Source organism: Lathyrus oleraceus, chromosome 5, assembly GCF_024323335.1.
Source record: "Lathyrus oleraceus cultivar Zhongwan6 chromosome 5, CAAS_Psat_ZW6_1.0, whole genome shotgun sequence".
NCBI classification, from domain to species: domain Eukaryota; kingdom Viridiplantae; phylum Streptophyta; class Magnoliopsida; order Fabales; family Fabaceae; genus Lathyrus; species Lathyrus oleraceus.
Genome location: NC_066583.1, coordinates 321,195,124 through 321,213,060, shown reverse-complemented (window position 1 = coordinate 321,213,060; position 17,937 = coordinate 321,195,124). Strand labels below are relative to the sequence as shown.

The 17,937-nt window shown below is 34.6% G+C and overlaps 1 protein-coding gene across 1 annotated transcript; it reads right to left on the bottom strand.

Moving 5' to 3' along the window:
- Window positions 1–2,409: 2,409 nt before the first annotated feature.
- Window positions 2,410–9,709, bottom strand: LOC127084318 (auxin response factor 8). Its single transcript, XM_051024742.1, has 14 exons — window positions 9,089–9,709; window positions 8,786–8,901; window positions 8,560–8,658; window positions 8,397–8,453; window positions 8,152–8,307; window positions 7,991–8,075; window positions 6,321–6,411; window positions 6,060–6,224; window positions 5,854–5,976; window positions 5,644–5,719; window positions 4,573–4,720; window positions 3,338–4,365; window positions 3,069–3,259; window positions 2,410–2,972 (listed from the first exon to the last, which is right to left on the bottom strand). The coding sequence occupies exons 1-14, from the start codon at window positions 9,129–9,131 to the stop codon at window positions 2,795–2,797; spliced, it is 2,556 nt and encodes an 851-aa protein (XP_050880699.1). The 5' UTR covers window positions 9,132–9,709; the 3' UTR covers window positions 2,410–2,794.
- Window positions 9,710–17,937: the final 8,228 nt, after the last annotated feature.

Genomic DNA, 17,937 nt, shown 5'->3' with positions numbered 1-17,937 from the left:
TGTGACACCTTAAATTGTCGAGTAATATTTTTTATATAAGTTTTAGGATTTAGGGTGTTACACGCGTATTTGAAACTAATCGTTCTTTGAGATCTTGTTTAATTTTTAAGGTTGTTAGCAAGATTGAGATGATTGTCAATGGTGGTGACAAATTCCATTGGAAAAAAAGTAGGTTCTTCTCTTCTTAATTGTCTTAATAGTGACTGGGTGAAAGCCTGCGCATAAGACAGAGTTCTTCTCAGATCTTCGGACAATTTCACCGCTTAAATAATTAGTAGGATCAAGGGGTTGATAGCTACACATGAAGGCTTGGAGTAGAACCGGTGTTATTGGAGGATTCAAGAAACGTATTCGAGTAAAGATTACGTGGAAAAGTTTGGCAAGTGTGTTATATACAAGTCAATATCCAAATAGGAGATTTATTTTCTCAATTGTATTATAGATTGATTATTATATGGACTCTTGAAAATATTTGTCAAATAACAAGGAACTATGCAGGATCAAATGAAAAACTATTGAAGAATGCATGTTGGCAAAGCGAGGACGAATGCCGAAGCACTATAAATCTCGGTGTCATCTCTCTCTCTCTCTCTCTCTCTCTCTCTCTCTCTCTCTCTCTCTCTCTCTCTCTCTCTCTCTCACACACACACACACACACACACACACACACACACACACACACACACACACACACACACACACACACACACACTTGCATTTATTTTTCGTAGTGATTGCATGGCTTGGATTTTTCAATTTCGTCGTGTTATATCGTTTGTTCTTGATAGTGATTTATTACGTAAGTATTAGGTTTTGTTGGAATTGGATAATTAGTTAAACTAGTCTTGTGATTAGTAATCCGAAGTAAATTGAATTTAGAACTCCATCAATTGAATCATTGTGTAAACATTTCTCGTGGATTACACAATTGAATAAATTTATACCCAGCGTTTCAATCATATTAATCTTTGATATTTGTGAAACGATCCGTGTTGACTTAATCAATATTCAAATTGTATAATTTTTATTTTCGCATCAAACCTACCACTCACAACTCATTTTTTAAAACATTATGATTTTGGAAAATAATTTGGATTTATTCACCCCCCCCCCCCCCTTATTTTCGCATCAAACCTTCCACTCACAACTCATTTTTTAAAACACTATGATTTTGGAAAATAATTTGGGTCTATTCACCCCCCCCCCCCCCCCCCCCCCCCAATCCACACCACCCAACCCCCTTTAGATAGTTTTTCTACTTCCATGTGCACACCCAACAACATGTGTGTTAGCATTTAATATGACCTCCTAATAATTACTATTTTTTGCATGTGCAAATTGTGTTTCTTCTTTATCACTCACATTAGTTTCTTTATTAATGTGTAAATTGTGTTTCTTCTTTATCACTCACATTAGTTTTTTTATTAAAGTAACGCTCTCTAGCATAATGACCAAATTTTTGACAGGAATAACATTGCACTTCCTTTGTATCCACCTTATTAAATATCGTGTTGTGAGAGACACCATTATTACTCGCCTATCCTTGAATCTTTGAACTCTTGTCAACACTTCATCATTTCACTTCTTATTCTTCCATTTTTTTCTCTTTTTATTGATCTTTGAGTTATGTTCTTTCATCTTCTTGAAAAACTTGACTTGCAGAGTTTGTTCTTTGACCTTCTTAAAATTCCTCTACTGCAACCTTAACTCATGAGCCTTTAAGGATGCTTGCAATTCCTCAAGCTTCATCTATGTTATGTCTTCTGATTCTTCAATTGCCGCGACTATGTGATCAAATTTTATCACGAGAGTTCTTACTCAATTTCATGCAATTTAGTTATCTTTATACCCTAAGATTTCATTTGATTGGTCAACAACACTAATCTTTAAAAAAATTCTAACTTCCTCACCATCATATACGTTTTCTCATATTACTTCATCAAATATGTTATTTCACCTTCTTCAATTTCTCATCACATTTCTCATCACCTATACGGCATCTTGAGTGAATCTCATGCACCCTTAGTCATTTCTTCCTTTATGACCTTCTCAAAGATGTTTGGATTCACACATTGATGAACCAAGAACAAATATTAATCATATTTCTTGCTCAATTCACGATGAGCAAGGCTTCAAATGTTAGAACTTGTCATTCACGATTTCAAACACATCTTAAAATTTAAATATAACTTCCATCTTCGCACATTATATGTCAGAGTTCTCCCTTAAACACTGGTAAATTTACTGAAACTAATTGGAAGTTGTGCTTCCATTTACCATTGATCAAAGCTAGGAATCAAAATGGTGCTCTTTGATACTAATTTGTTAGGATAAATTGTCATACAATAATGAACATAAAGAAGATGTATTAAATTATAAATTAGAACAGAATTACATCACAAAAAGAGATGGCAGCAATTAAGAGACACTGTACTTATGAACGGTCATAGTTGTGAATTTTCATAAGAGTCATATATTGCTCAAATGAGGTAGAAATAACGACAGCTTAAGCTTAAAGAGTCTTCTCTAGTTGCCTATCTAGAGTACATAAGTACATGCAATAAGTTAACCAAATACTAAAACAGAAGTAACACTAATTCTAGCTTTCAGTGTTCCAGCTTCAGATTGACACACAAGCTTGTCCTAAATATCTTATCATAAATGTATGCTTTCTTCTCAATCCTGACATAAACAATAAACATGATACGTGGAATAAATTAACAGTACATTCCAACACATAAAGAAATCGTCTTAACGTGGAACTTGAAAGGTACATTTTGGAATCATCCGATTCTCAGTATTCAAGTGAGCCAATTGATGGTGGTTGTCCAGAAACAATGTGGTGAGATTCGCCGGTGCCGTTGAGCCTCTGTCCTGAACCTAGAGCAAGCGTTTCTACCGCTTCTTCTCCCATCTTCTGAATATCTTCCGGTGAAAGTATTTTGATATACCAAACGTTATTCACGAATGATCTACACGAATGAACAAAGATGGAATGTTACAGGAATTTAAAATCTAGCTAAGGAATTTTTAATCACGAATTTAGCAAAAGTCTAGCTAGTACTTACTCCCACGGATCGTCGCCAAGGAGAAGCACATCATTCTCCCGGTCGACGAACACAAGCTGCCAGCCTGATCTAAGAGGATCTTCTAACTTCCCCTCAATTCCAAACATCTGACCCAACTCCTCTCGCAGCTCACGATAGCTGTTGAACCGAGAGATGTCAAGTGAACGCCCAACCGAACCCGATTTGTAAACCTGTGAAAAGACAAAATTACACTACTAAATTCAATTGGACAGAAAAAAAAAACTGTGTGGATTACTTAAGAATCATACCTTCACAAATGTTGGGTTCTGGTTTTGTGGGTCGCCTTGCTCTGCATTTTGCAAAAATGAAGATGAATCTTGCATGCAGGCGTATAGAGAACTCTGGAATCCCGACTCCCCTAGTTGCATTGTTGACGCACCAGTGTCAGCCGATGAAGTGGTGTAACCTGGGACAGTCGTGGGGAGTAGAAGGCCAGATGAATCGATATTGACACCCGAGAGAGTATGGTTTTGGGCATCTGAATCACAATGTGGCGCCATTGCCAAATCTTTTCCAGAAAAGTGTGCATGCGACATTGTGTTACTAAATGCATTGACCTGCATATTCCCATACTTCGGAGTCCATGATTGTTGCGGTAACTGTTCGGCCATCATCGACTGACCGCTTCTGGATAGACTTGATAGATTCAAGAGATTTCCAGTTCCTTCATTGCAAAGCGAACCAAGCATGTTTTGTCCGGAGGAAGCCGAAGCAGGAAACTTCAAGTTTGAATCCAGGAAATCTTGTTTTGAGTACGACGGTGATGGCACATTGGACTGTTGTTGTTGTTGTCTCTGATGGAGTTGATCATTTTGAATAAGAAGTGAATCTTGATAAGCATGTTGCTGCTGTTGAGCTTGGACTTCTTGATTGTTATTTGTTTTCTGAAGGAGGTGTTGAGACAGGTTTTCAGTAAGTACTTGGCCTTGTGGTTGCATCATACTAGAGGACACCGATTGTGGAATTGCGTGCGGTTGCTGAAGTTGCAAAGGTGAATTATTGTTTCCCGACTGAAGGTACTGGATAGGCTGTTGTTGAAAATTCATCATCTGTGGCCTCATGAGATATCCACTACTACCCATGTTCTGCATTCCAGCTGCCGCCAACATGGCTTGGTATTGTTGATTCTGATCGTTTCCGAGTAAAGTTGGATCTAGTCTCTGCTGCATCCATGGCAACATGCCAGAAGCACCTTGAAAATTAAGGGAATTGAGACCTTGATCTGCAGGTCCACCTCTCATCCACATTAGACCATTTGCGACTTCATCTCTTCCATCTGTAACAACATCCTAGGTAGTAAGTAAAGGATATAAACAAGAACCCCTCCAAAAAAAATATATATCTGTAGTATTTCACAAACTGTCAACTGCTTTCGATTATATAACATGTCCTACCTCAAAGCACAAGTAATAGTAAAACAACAAACTTACAGATGAAATTTGTAAATCAAGTTGCACAGATTGAATGATAGAGAAAAATGTACCAAGCAAAGATGAGGTGCCAGGATGCCACGGACGTTTCAATCTGAGAGGAAACAATGATGGATACATTGGGAATGTTGTTAAAGGCTCAATTTCCCATAATGAAACCCGTGGCTGTCTCTCTCCTGCTGTTGATTCGTCCCAACCGACCTATTTACAGCGGATAAAAAGACAGTAAGAGCAATTCATAAAAATGTCTATTGAAATTGAACCGTGAAATAGTTAAAATGTTGCTTCAATATCTTTTGGTACAATCATATAAAAAAGCTGTAAAACAACTATATATGCAATTTTACCTAGGATTCCAAAAATTGTATAGAAATATAGCAGTTAATTTTCTTCCCAGGGTTGGTTTAGATATACAAACAATATAAAACAGAATATGTTTGAGAGTTAATAAGGACTTGAAGGTATAAATACAAGAATACTGAAAAATACATTGATTGAAGGTATATGTTATTACCAGGCAACACGTGAGAAAATATTCGAAAGAATATAGATTAGTTACGACTTAGTTATTGAGCAACAACAACATTTAACACTAAATCACAATACCACATTAAGCACACATTGACAACGAGATATTAAAATACATTTACTTTTTGCAAAGGATATTTATGTAGTTTCATAAATATTCATAAACCAAACAATGCCCAATTCTAATGATGACAAAACTGTAAATATTGTGGTTAGACAAAAATGGGTTGATTAAATGATATTTTAATATGATATGTCAACAATGCATTTGTTGATCGACACTTGTAAAAGGCCTTGAAAGTGTTCTATTTGTGAATAGTGTTAAGATTATGATGTGTATAGTATTAAGATAAGATTAAATGAAAGAGGTATAAGGATTATGTTAATCCTTACAAACTTCATAAGGACAACAAGAAGCCACCTATAAAGATTAGATTCGCATAATGAAGATAATTTGATGCAATTGGATATTTGGTTGAGAAAAAGGGAAGAAAATCAAAAACAACAATTGGATTTGAAGTTTGCACAAAAAGAATAGGTATCATAGATACTGGTATCTAATTTTTATAACACATTGCATTGTGATTTTTACTTACTTTGACCGAGCGCCAATGAGAATTCTGCCACCGAACAGCATCCAGATCACTTATCCCGGTTATTGTACCCATGTACCTGCCAGACAAAAGCAAGACATCGATTAAGTAAATGCAAAATAGCATGGTGCAGTATAAGTGATTTTCCTGCGACACTTGATTCTTCAGTAAATAGTAGCTTAAGGAAAAATAGAATCTAATGTCCACATTTACCTGCGGACACTTGATTCTTCAGTCTCGAAAAGCATCCTGAAGCGCATACCAACAGAAATACGTGTATGGTACACAGCTTTGATATATTTCGAAAGTGATATGACAAACTCAGATGGACTAGCCCTGCCAATTACATAACTGTCAAAAGAAGCATTATAATTTCTTAAAAAGGATTCATAAATAGAAATTTAGACAACTTTGACAACCTTGGATTATAGAAGACGGTAAAACAGCTATTAGTTGCTGCAGCATGAGCAGCGGCTGCAAGAAGTCCAATATGCATACTATCACTGGACAGAACTGATGACGGCATTACAGTTTGCGGTCGATTAGCTCGACGAATTCCCAAAAGAAGCTGATTCTTCTCATTCCTAATAGTGATAATACATGCGACAAACATAAAAGAATTAATGTTCAGCTTTCAAGGGCAAGAAAAGGTAATTAAAAGAGAAAAAGGAAACAAGCACCATATGAAAAGCACTGAATCTCCAGCAACCAGTCTCTTGGCACTAACAAATATGCTCCAGCCTGTTGTAAGAAGGTGCCGTTTTGGCTGTCCTGAAACCAAAACATTAGTAAGCAAACGTGTGAGATTAACTTAAAACATGTAAAGGAATTGAACCATTTGAAAGTACTGTTATTACATTTACTGGCTCATTTTTCACTTAAATGATAAAACTATGAAATAATGGATTTGGTGGGGTTATTTTTCCCACAGTTTTGACAAAGTTGTCATACTCATCAAGACCGTTCTTTAACAATCTAACGGCTGAAATGAAAACTGCGAAACTGCATCATTATTTTACTACAGCCGATCCTGGTCCCTCCTATTCAGCCAACCATCACTCACAATACATGGTCAAATCACTCAATCAAGTTAAGGTATTATTCCAGCTCCTCATAAAACAAGGATGATCATTATTGGAGACGGTCCGAAATTTAAAGGTTAGCTGATTTTATTCTTGATAAATGAACTTGGATATTACTCTCAAAAGCTAGCTCAAAGGATGAGAGTGTCCAACCACATGTATACATCTAACAGTCCGGGAATCTTGACGATGTAGGACTCCAATATAACAATTTCAATACCCACCCTCGCTTCTAGTGTATCACAAGTCCGATTCTCACATTGGCATCCTTAACCCAGCTCTGACAATCTGTTAAATAAGCTTGGATCTCACTATCAATAACTAGCTCAAAGGATGACAACCTAGGAACCTTGACAATGTAGACCCCTAATCTTGAAATAGGTGGATTTCCATACATATGGGTGACACTCATGAAAGAAACAAAAGAAAAATGCTAGATAGTAGCTGGCAAAATATATCCGGTGCATTTACAAACAGGAGAATTCCCAAATCATGGTCATTTATGATAGGTACCATTGATCTGCAATTTAATGAACAACAACAATACCAAACAACGCCCTTTCTCATTATGATGTCGGCAACATGAGATAAGCAATTCCATAGTATCGTATCATTAATCAAATCTAGTGATAGACCATTTAAATCTAAATCTCTCAAAATTTTGGCCTTTTGTTTTCCTAGGCTCTCTCTAACTATGAATTACAACCCATCTTGTAAGCCCTATTCCCCGGTGTGTATACAAGTCTTCTCCATGCATGTCCAAAACCATAAAAGACCCAACTCAACCATCATTTTTACATGGGACATAACTTGACTTTCTCTTAAATTGATATTAACAATAATTCTATCTTGCCCTATGCAACTACTTATTCATCATCATAATGTTCACATTCTTGCAACATAAAGCTTTCCTGTCGGTCAGCTCTTTACCACATATTTCAGTTTCACAACATTGCAGTTCGTATGATTATGCAGTAAAGTTATTTTTTTAACTTCGAGTAATACTTTTATTTCACACATTCTTTCATTTGTTTATCTCTGCTTGTATCCTATGATTGACAAGTTTATTTTTTCCGTCATTTAGCATAATCTTAGTTTCGCACAAGTCTCCCTCTAAACTGAAAAGTCTTAACTTAAGCTGTCCTATGAAATAAATATGCACAAGCCAAAGGCATGTGTTTCTAAATAAAAACATACTTCGCCGAAAATATTGTTGAATACATTTAAAACTGCGGTATAAATAACAAGATCGTAAGTTAGATTCTTACCCCGAAAAATGTGTCGAAACTTCCATTCAACATCATGGAGATCCCTAGCAATTAGTTCTTGTGCTGGTGGTTGCTGTGAGAAATCCTGTGTAGCCCAAATTGATGAGAAATGCATCTATAACAAACCAGAATTAGCCATAACAGCAAAATATGAACATTACCAGCGGAGGAAAAACTTTCTCAGCTGCACGACGAGGAACAGAGAATCCTCCATGTGTGCTGGTGTCACTGGCTGTTAAAGTCTTGCAAAAATAGTTTGAGGGCTGCTTACTTGGAATTCCCAATTCCATAGGAAGAAATGTATCCTTCTGCTCTTCCTAAATCCATAGTCAAAAATGAAAACTTCAGTTCTAAAGAGAGGTTTATAACACGGAATGCAAACATGCCAAAGAAAACATTACAATACCGGGGTCAGCGGCTGTAGTGTCATTTGAGCATATACTTCATCTGTTTCAACATCAGCCTGAAAATCAAAACACACTCAATTTCTTTACCGAGTTTACGCTAATAACAGTCACAAGTTCATAACTCGACTTTCATAAATAAACAAAAAACACAAACATACTCACATGCATAGTGACATTGTGAAGCTGGCAAACCAACTGAGGTGGCAAGCTAGGGTAATTTGGTATGTGCCCATCGATTTCGCGATTCGTTGTGGCAGATACCTGAAATCGATATAAATGTTTAGCTCAATGCCCATTCATAGAATCTATTGAATTGTTTCCAAAACAAAGTTTGCATGCCAATTGGAACAATCTGGTATAGAGTGCTAGGGATGAAAAAAGCAAAAACCTGTTCACTATGACCCTGAGGGAAGTAAACCACACGAGTTCCTGCAGTTGGTAGGGACACTAAGGGCCCCGCACATGCATGCCATAGCTCAGAATTCAGACACTTCTTCTCCCCTCCTAGCATAATCATAAAAGAGAAAAGGAAAAAAAAAATCTTACTAAGGTTGTTGTTGTTGAACCAACAGAAAAGGAGTACTATGATAGGGACACAGTGTATATAATAAACATGTAGTACTAAAAGCCAAAACTAATACTAAGAATCGTTGATAAAGCAAAAAGAGAGAATTGAAATGGAAATGGAAACCTTCATGTCCCTGATGACCCAACCCTGATGTTGAAAGCTTCATATCATCAAAGCTTTATCCTTTTTCCTTTATTTCTCTCTTTCATTCAAATACACATACACAGTAGTACAAATTTAGCAATGAAACAAACCCTAACTCATCCAAGTGAATAACTTCAATTCACTTCAAGCCATTTCAATTTGCATTCTCCAATCATTTCTTCTACCTAACGAATGCACTAGTCCTCCATAAACTCAAAAGAAAGAAAGAAAGAAACAGAAGCCGAGTTCAAAAAAGAAAATCAAACATAACGAAAATCCACAGAGCACGAAAACATCCCAAACAAATTAAAAGAACCGCTGACAGCAGACGAAGAAGAAAGAAGTAAAGTTTTGTTTTTTACTTTAGTTATGGAAATTTCAAGCAAACCCTTCATGGCCCAGAAACATGACCCAGTTGGAAAGAACCTGCAGGAGTGACACGTTGTTGAAGATCGGCATGAAGGTTATGAAAACCAAACCAAACGAAAGGGCCTGTTTTGTGGCCTATCACTTTCGATTGAGACGGAGTGAAGGTTAGAGAGAGAAAAACAAGTGCTCACAGTGAGTGTGATGACAGAAGAGAGAGAAAGAGAGAATTAAAACAAGGGTCATTTCTTTTCTTTGCATATATAAGGGGGCCCCGACCAAGCTGGACATGGGCACAGTAGAGAGAGAAAGCGTAGGAGAGAGAAAACTCATGTTTGAGAGTTATGGGACGGTAAATACATCTCAACCGTTGGATCATCCGTACCTAAATATCTCCACCGTTCATTTTACATGATGTGACAGCAAGCATGTGCCACCATCCTTCACCGGTCGCTGTCTCAAGTACGGAGTATTGAGGTGAGAGAAAATTATTACCACCATAAAATAAATAATACAGTAAATAATAAATAAATAAATAAAAATAAAAATATCTTTCAAGAGAGAGAGAGAGAAAGTTAGGGTAGGCGCGTGCTTTTGGTAAATACAAGTGGGGTGTGAAAAGTAATAAGTAAGAGGAAAAAGGTAAAAAGGAAATGAAAGATATTGTGAATGATTGGTGGTTGGTTAATACTACCTCCATTCATTCCTATTTGTATCTAAGCATGGAGAACACATTAATTAATTAATTAATTAATTAAACTTTTTTCATTGAAAATTATATAATAAACAAATTTAGTTTCTCACATTCAATTCATACTACAATTTTAATTTTAAGAAAGAATTATAGGATAGTTATGGAGGGAACCTGGATTCGAATTTGAAATATCTCATTGATTAATTTTTAGAGATCAAATTTTAACATTAAATTACTGTTATTAAAAATAGTTAATGATTTAAATTATTCTTATATTTTTATGATAATAAATATGTATATGTTAAAATTGATTTGAATAATTAAATTTTTTACTAAAAATAATCTCTATGTATTAATAAAAGATTCAGAATATCATAGTGTATAAATGATTACGATTTATAATATCCTTTCTAAATTTGTTATCTTAGTATATTTAATTTTTTAAAGTTAGAATATTATTTTTTTTTAATAATAAATTTTTATGTTTGAATTATTTAATTTAAGTCTTTAAAACACGTGTTAACAATACTCATACTTTTTAATTTAATATTTTTCTATGTGTCTTCGTATATTTATGTATGTAAAATATATTAATTTTGTAATGAGAGATTTATTTTTATAATTTTAAACATAAATTTTAGATTTCATTAAAATAATTATTTGTGATCTCATTAGTTCAGCTTAGTTATACTTGTGAGAGGATAAGTTTAAATTTATGATATCTCATTTCTTTATTTTTAACTATAAAACTTTAGTTATCAAACTAATAGAATCAAAATATATATATAACTATTTGGGTGAACAATGCTAATAATAATTCAGCTTAATTATAGTTGCGAGAGAATAAATTTGAATTTATGATATTTTATTTATTTATATTTATGCGTCCAACTTTACTTATCAACCTAATAAATCCAAAGAAAATATATATAGCTATTTGTGTGAGCAATGTTAATAATAATTTTGCACATATATTTATGTTGTTTTTCCTTTTTTTATATCTACTTTTAGCTGATAAGCAAAAGTGGTCAGTAAAGTATGATATTAAAGGAAAATATTTAATTATTAATATTTGATAAGAAAAAAAATCGTTAAAAAAATACATAAAAGAAAGAAGAACATAACCTGATTATGGCAAACGAATAATGAAAACAAACTGATATTTAAAGAAATGTAATTATAAAAAATATTTAATTCATATACATTTAATAGTTAAATAAATTTCAAAATAAGAAAAAAATAGTAAAGGAAAATTAAAAAAGAGTTTCTTTTAATAAGATTAAATAGTATTAAAAATTGTTACAATAAGAGTGGGGGAAGACAAAACCAACCTAAAGAATGAAAAATCAAGTCTATTCTTCGTAAAATCAACTCTACAAAAATTGAGAATCGAAGTGAAATTAGTGTAATAAAACCGTAAGTTTTATGTTAGTGTACCTAAATTGCTCAATTTTTATTTGCATCCAAACATAGAGTTATAGAGCTAGTAAGTTAATAAATTTTTATTTTTCGCAGTTTAATATTGTTCTCTCCGTCCATAAGACTCAAAAGAGGCACGGAAGTCCAATACAAGACAATCATGAAATCACAAGGAAATAAGGAGACAAGCGTCCTTTCCTAAATCACTTAGAGGAACATAGTCGTAAAGTCTATACAACGGTCGATAGAGATTCACGCTCACATGTGCATTCAGTTACTAACCAACTCTTTTATTTAAAAAGATGATCGCGTCATTTCTTAAGAATTGAATCTCTCTTAATTAAAATTACATCTTCATCTCTTTATTGATTTGAGTGTTGGAGTGCTAAACTTGCATATCAGTCTCTCACCACTGCATCGAAATCTTAAACCACCACAACATTACATTCGTTCAACTCTTTGATCATCACATAGTTTCAAAGTAGAATATCGACGTCATCTTGTTCCGGCCTATGTGATACTTTCACTACTAATTTCACTTCCAAGAAGAGACAACTAACCATCATGGCCACACTCAATGGAGTTACTTAGGACAAAAAGGAAACCATGTACGCATATATCGATCGTTTCACCAAGGTATAGTGGTGGTCATCAGAGGATTAGATGAGAGTCTCAAGTGTTAGATCTTTGAGAAGGGACTTATACTAAATTGTACATTCCGAGAAAAGTTGGGGAGCAGAGTTTCCCACAACTTGAAAGACCTGATGAGTACGGTGCAACCCTATATTACCTACGAGGAGAAATTATTGGTTGGAGAAAATTGGGGACTGGGGAACTCTGAATCTAGTTAAGCGTCGAAAAAGACTTTGGAAGGCCCGGGTAGGAACACGAACGAAGGCCCCATTCTAAATTTGACTCTTACATTCCCTTTAACACCTCACGAGAGAGGATTTTGACAGAGTGCATTAATTTGAAATTCAAGAAGGTTGGGATAAGAAAACCTTATCAAGTCAAAGAATCCACTCAGACCAACAAATCCAAATAATGTCGTTTCCACTAAAGTAACGGTCACAACACTAATGATTGCATCCAACTCAAGGATATGACTGAATAGCTTATCAAGAAGGGGTGGGTGTATGAATACACCAAGGGCAGCAAGAGGGGACGAGAAAACTCCCATAAGAATAAGTAATCCCATAAGAAGATTGTCGAGATCGTGGTTGGGGAAAAGGAAAAGAAGCAAGTAGTGGGGAAGATGAGGGGGACCCTAGGTTAAGCAACCCCTCTAAGAGCACGATGAAGAGAAAGATTGTTGAGCTTAGGGTTGTTAGTAAAAAGGAAGAAAATACCTCGACCACATGTCTGAAAAGGTTGATCCTCGAAATTCGAGACTGCGAGAAGTTCGGGGGAGTCTGAACAAAATCTTTCCTTCGGTGATAACAGTTCAGTTACTAAAGGTGCAGAAACACAAGAAAGGGGGGTTGAATTGGGTTTCCAGTTTGATAACTGTTCGTTTCCTAAAACAAACGCAAGAATAACAACAAGAATAATAAGAACAGTGGTAAAAAGACACAAGCATTTTATCATGGTTCACTATTAACTAGGTTACCTCCAGTCTACCAATCAAGTGATTTTCCTTACCCAAGGACTTAATCCAATAATCAAATCATGATTACAAAGCAATGATAACCTATCATTGATTCCTTAAGAGCCTAACCTACCCTGCCGCTTGAGAAACCCCAATGGTCATTGACTCGTTAAGATATGATCTACGTGGTCGCTTAAGAAGATTTCACCCTCTTTGACTACCTGTTAAAGCCCTCTCAAGATCCCAACCATCATGGTCGCTTGAGGAATACAACCAATTGTTATATAACAGTTTGTGTTTACAAGTGTGCTTCTTAGATAAGCATATTACACAATATGAAGTTTAGATAATTACACTTAAAATATATACAATGAAAGTTATAAGTATTTCTCTCTTTGTTGTGTTGTGATGTTGTGGCTTCAGCGTCCGCAAAGATTCACACACATCCACATGCTTGCGTCCACACGCTCTTTTCTTCCTTTCTATTTTATTCTCTCTTTTATGCTCGCTTTCACATACTTCCATATTCCTTCTTCTTTATAATGTATAGGAGATGAAAAGATTCGTTGAAGGATATATCCGTTGGAGGGTAGAATAGGAATTGACCTTTGAAGTATTTGTTGTATGAAGGTTGTTTCATGTGCAATAATTGAGTGCCGCTTGTAGTAGAGAGTTGTTTGATGATGGTACATGAGAAGTCTTCTTTACTTTAAAAATAGATTTGCATTTTGAACTTCTGTCACATGAAATAGTAAAGACCTTTAATTCAAATCTTATAGTTATAGGCTTCTTATCAAAGTGGTTTAAAGCTTGAGTAGAGATCAGAATTTATCTTCATAAGGAAATCTCTTTTTGATTGTACTTTCCTTGAGTATATTACTCATCATAATCAGAGGCTTCATATAATATATGAAGTGAAGCTTTATCAGAGTCCAGAGCCCAGATTATGTAGACTACGAAGTCTATTCAGAGTGAGGCTTGAAAGTACTATAACCCATAGTGAATGTGAACAAAATATGCATAAGCATTTAATACTTTGTTTAGCTCATATGCGTTATTTGTAAAAGATTGTTTCATTTTCTTACCAACTTATAGTCAGAGGCTTCTATTATAAATAGGTGAAGCTTAAGTAGAATTCAAAAGTTGTCTTCAGAACATGGAGAGACTTCAAAGTCCTTTGAGTACTGGGTTCTGAGACTTGCACACACTTGTAGTCAGAGCTTTATCAAAGTTTGTCTGGATGGTTTCTGTTCAAAAACATTGACTTGATAAACTTGAAGCTTGACTTACTTTAAACACATCTTTGTATTCTTCCTTTGTTCAACATCTGTTTTCCTTTCTTTAATCTGCTTTTTTCTTTCTTCAAACTTCATCTACATTCATATTGATTTCTTTAATGGCATAACTATCTTCAGAATCTGGCTTTTATAATTTGATGGTGTTCAAACCTTGCTTCAGACTTTGCTTTGATTTGAAGTTTGCTTTCCATTAGCCTTTGTTGTCTTCTGAGTTGAAAATCATAGTTGGCTTCTTTCAGAGTATTCAACTATTAGAGTTGTCTCTTGACTAGCAATTGAAGTTCCTTGATCAAAATATATTTCAATCAGCATTTGCTATTTCCATTTAGATTCCATTCTAACCTTTGAAAGTCTGCATACTTGACAAACAGTTAGTGCACATAATTGTTCCTTTACACTTTGTTATCATCAAAACATAAAGATATGTAGATGTAGAACCAAACTTGTTCTTACAATGCCCCTTTTTTTTATTATGACAAACAAATGTATTTTGATGAATAATTTTTTACTTTATTAATCATGTTTATAAAATTCTATAGTTAAGTTTGTAAGCTCCTCCTGAATTTTATACTATCAAAATTATTTCTTCAACTCAAATTTACAGAGTGAGGTTTGTAAGCTCTTCGTGAGTTTAAGATTCAAAATAATATAGGTTCCAATGAAAGTTCATATCAGATAAATATATTTAAAATTCCGGAAATGGAGTTGTAAGCTTCCCCTGAATTCTATAATTTCAAAATTATATCTTCAACTTAAATCTGCAGAGTGAGGTTTGCAAGCTCCCCCCGGAGTTTAAGATCCGAAATAATTTTGGTTTCAATGAAGGTTCAATTTAGATAAATATGGTAAAAACTTCAGAGTAAGGTTTGCAAGCTTTCTCTGAGTGTTTTAGACTATCAAAAACTATGTATCTCAAAGTACCGAGTGAGGTTTGCAAGCTCCCTATGAGTACAAGACTTAGAATTTTGATTCCACGAAGTTATTCTATTAAAATAATTTCTCATTAGAGTTGTTAGATTAAATTCTCCAGAGTCATTATTCTTGACCTCTTCAGAATGTTAATGTTAACACACTCTCTAGATCATTTTTCTTTACCAATGTATGGGATATTATTCACTGAGTAAAAACGATCAAAATCATCACTCTTCTCCCCTTTTGTCATCATCCAAAAGAATCATAGAATTATATTAATTGAAGGAAACTAAAATAAGGACATATAGAATAAAATATTCATTGATAGAGAAAATTATATAAAGTGTTAAGAGGTAAGACCAAACAAGAGAGAGAAAAACACCAAAATACAAAAGATACAGGAACTAATATCCATAGGATTTTTCTAAGGATCCCGCTTCCTTTTCTTCTAAGTCCCCAAGCCTTCGACACCTTCTAACTTCTTTCCTCAAGAGGTCTCAAGTGCTTTGGTTAGACCTACCATTTATACTTCTTTAACTATCCCTTTTTGAACAAATAGTTCAGAGAAAACTCTCCTAAAAGGAATGAAGGAAAACTCACCCTCACGAGAGGTTAAGATTTTCTCCTTTAGATAGTTGAAGATAGTAAGAGGTAGATTTATCTTTACTCTTGAAATAAGTAAGTAGATGAGGTATTTGTCATCTATAGACAAGAAGGGAGAGTTCTGGTCCCTTGGTAAAACATTTGCGATAATCAACTACTGCCACAACTTTGCCACAGGAGTTAGATCAGAAGCAGTGGAAGGGTTTCCAAAACTTTTGGTAATGGAGAGAATGTATTTATAAAAGGTGGGGTTGGTTTTGTAGCACACTGTCGCTACCGGGATTTCACGATAACAAAACTGGGACTAAAGAGAGGCAAAATAAGAAGAGTCGCCACCAAATTTTATTTAGTTTACCTCTCTCGGAGAGGTGAGGGGAAATAGTCAATAAAACCCTCGGAAAAGAGACGCACACGGGAAGTGCTAAAAGGGAATAAGGAATCGGTCTCGCAACCGAGATTTGGGTTCGGAAGTCGATTATGCGGGAGGAAGGTATTAGCACCCCTCACGTCCATGGTACTCCATGGGAACCATTTGGTTTATTTTACATACATTGGGATTTATCTATTATTATCTTATTTTCAAAAGAAATATGTGTGAAAGAGGGTGTATTTTATTATTATAGTGCTCGCCAAGGATTGGGACCCTTGTGCCTATGTCACTCATTTGGAGATAAGGAATCAGAGCTCTGTAGTTCAGAGTAGAAAATATTTGTGTGTTGGTTGATTTTACCTTTGAGAAAAGGGTTTTTGGGATGATGTCCTAAGGCACAAAAATGAGTTTGATGAGTTGTATTGTTTTTTACCTTGAATAAGGGTTTTATGAAAGAATGTTTGTGATTATATTGTACTAAAGTATATGGACGGAGGTGATTATTCTAGATAACAAGCCAAATATCTTGCGTCCAAAATAATCAGAGTAAGGGTAGAAATGCTAAATTCTTACTCATTCTCCACCACTTAAGGCTTGTGGTGCATAACAATAATCGTAATTATTAAGTATTTTGAATTTGATTATGAAAATGTCACTTGACGTTGAATCAAGGGTTTGTTTTATTTTATTATGAAATTTGACTTATGCAACATGAATGCAAAGTAACCAACAAGAAAATAAAGGGTCTCGTTGTAAGGTAACCCAAGAGAAGGCCTTGGTGTGTGCAAAAGTGACCTATGCTAAACAAAGGATAATGATTTGGAAAACATGTCCCTCTAAGGTGGTGCCATGATATCATTCTTACAACATAAATGTAAGTTACAGATGAAAATCCAAGTGTTTACAAAGTATCACAAAAGATAAAGGAAGGCCTCCAAGCAAAGGTCCTAAATGGAATCCTCTAAGTCCAAGTGATTAATGAGTGAAGTGAATATTTTTGGTATTATCATTTTATCATTTTTCTTTTATTTTTTAGTGTATGGTGACAATAAAATAAATAACAAGTAAATAAACATACATGATGAGTTTGTACAATGATGTTGATGGTGTTAATGAATACTTGAATGTAAATTACAAGGTAATGACATAAGAGTAAATTACAAGGTAAACATGATAATGAGATCACAAAAAACAATGGTTAGTGAGTATAAATGACATAAAATAACCATAAGTTAATTGTAACAAAATAACAATAATAATGGTTAGTAGTAAACAAAGTTAGTGAAATATAATTAGTGGTTAGTAATATGTGCAAAATGAATATTTTTTAGGACTATTTATTCATAAGTCAAAACTCAAAATATGACACATTAAGGGATAGCTTATTGTAAGACCCCAAATTTGACCCTAAGATCCCTCATGACATAATATCATTGCATTTGCACTTGCCTCAAGGATCATAGCATCTTGGCTCCTTAACCTTTGGGTGCGAACATTTGTGAGTTGGTTTGAGACCACCAAGCATGCTTGAATTGTATATTATTGTTTTTATCACTTTGTTTACTAACCAAAAGCATA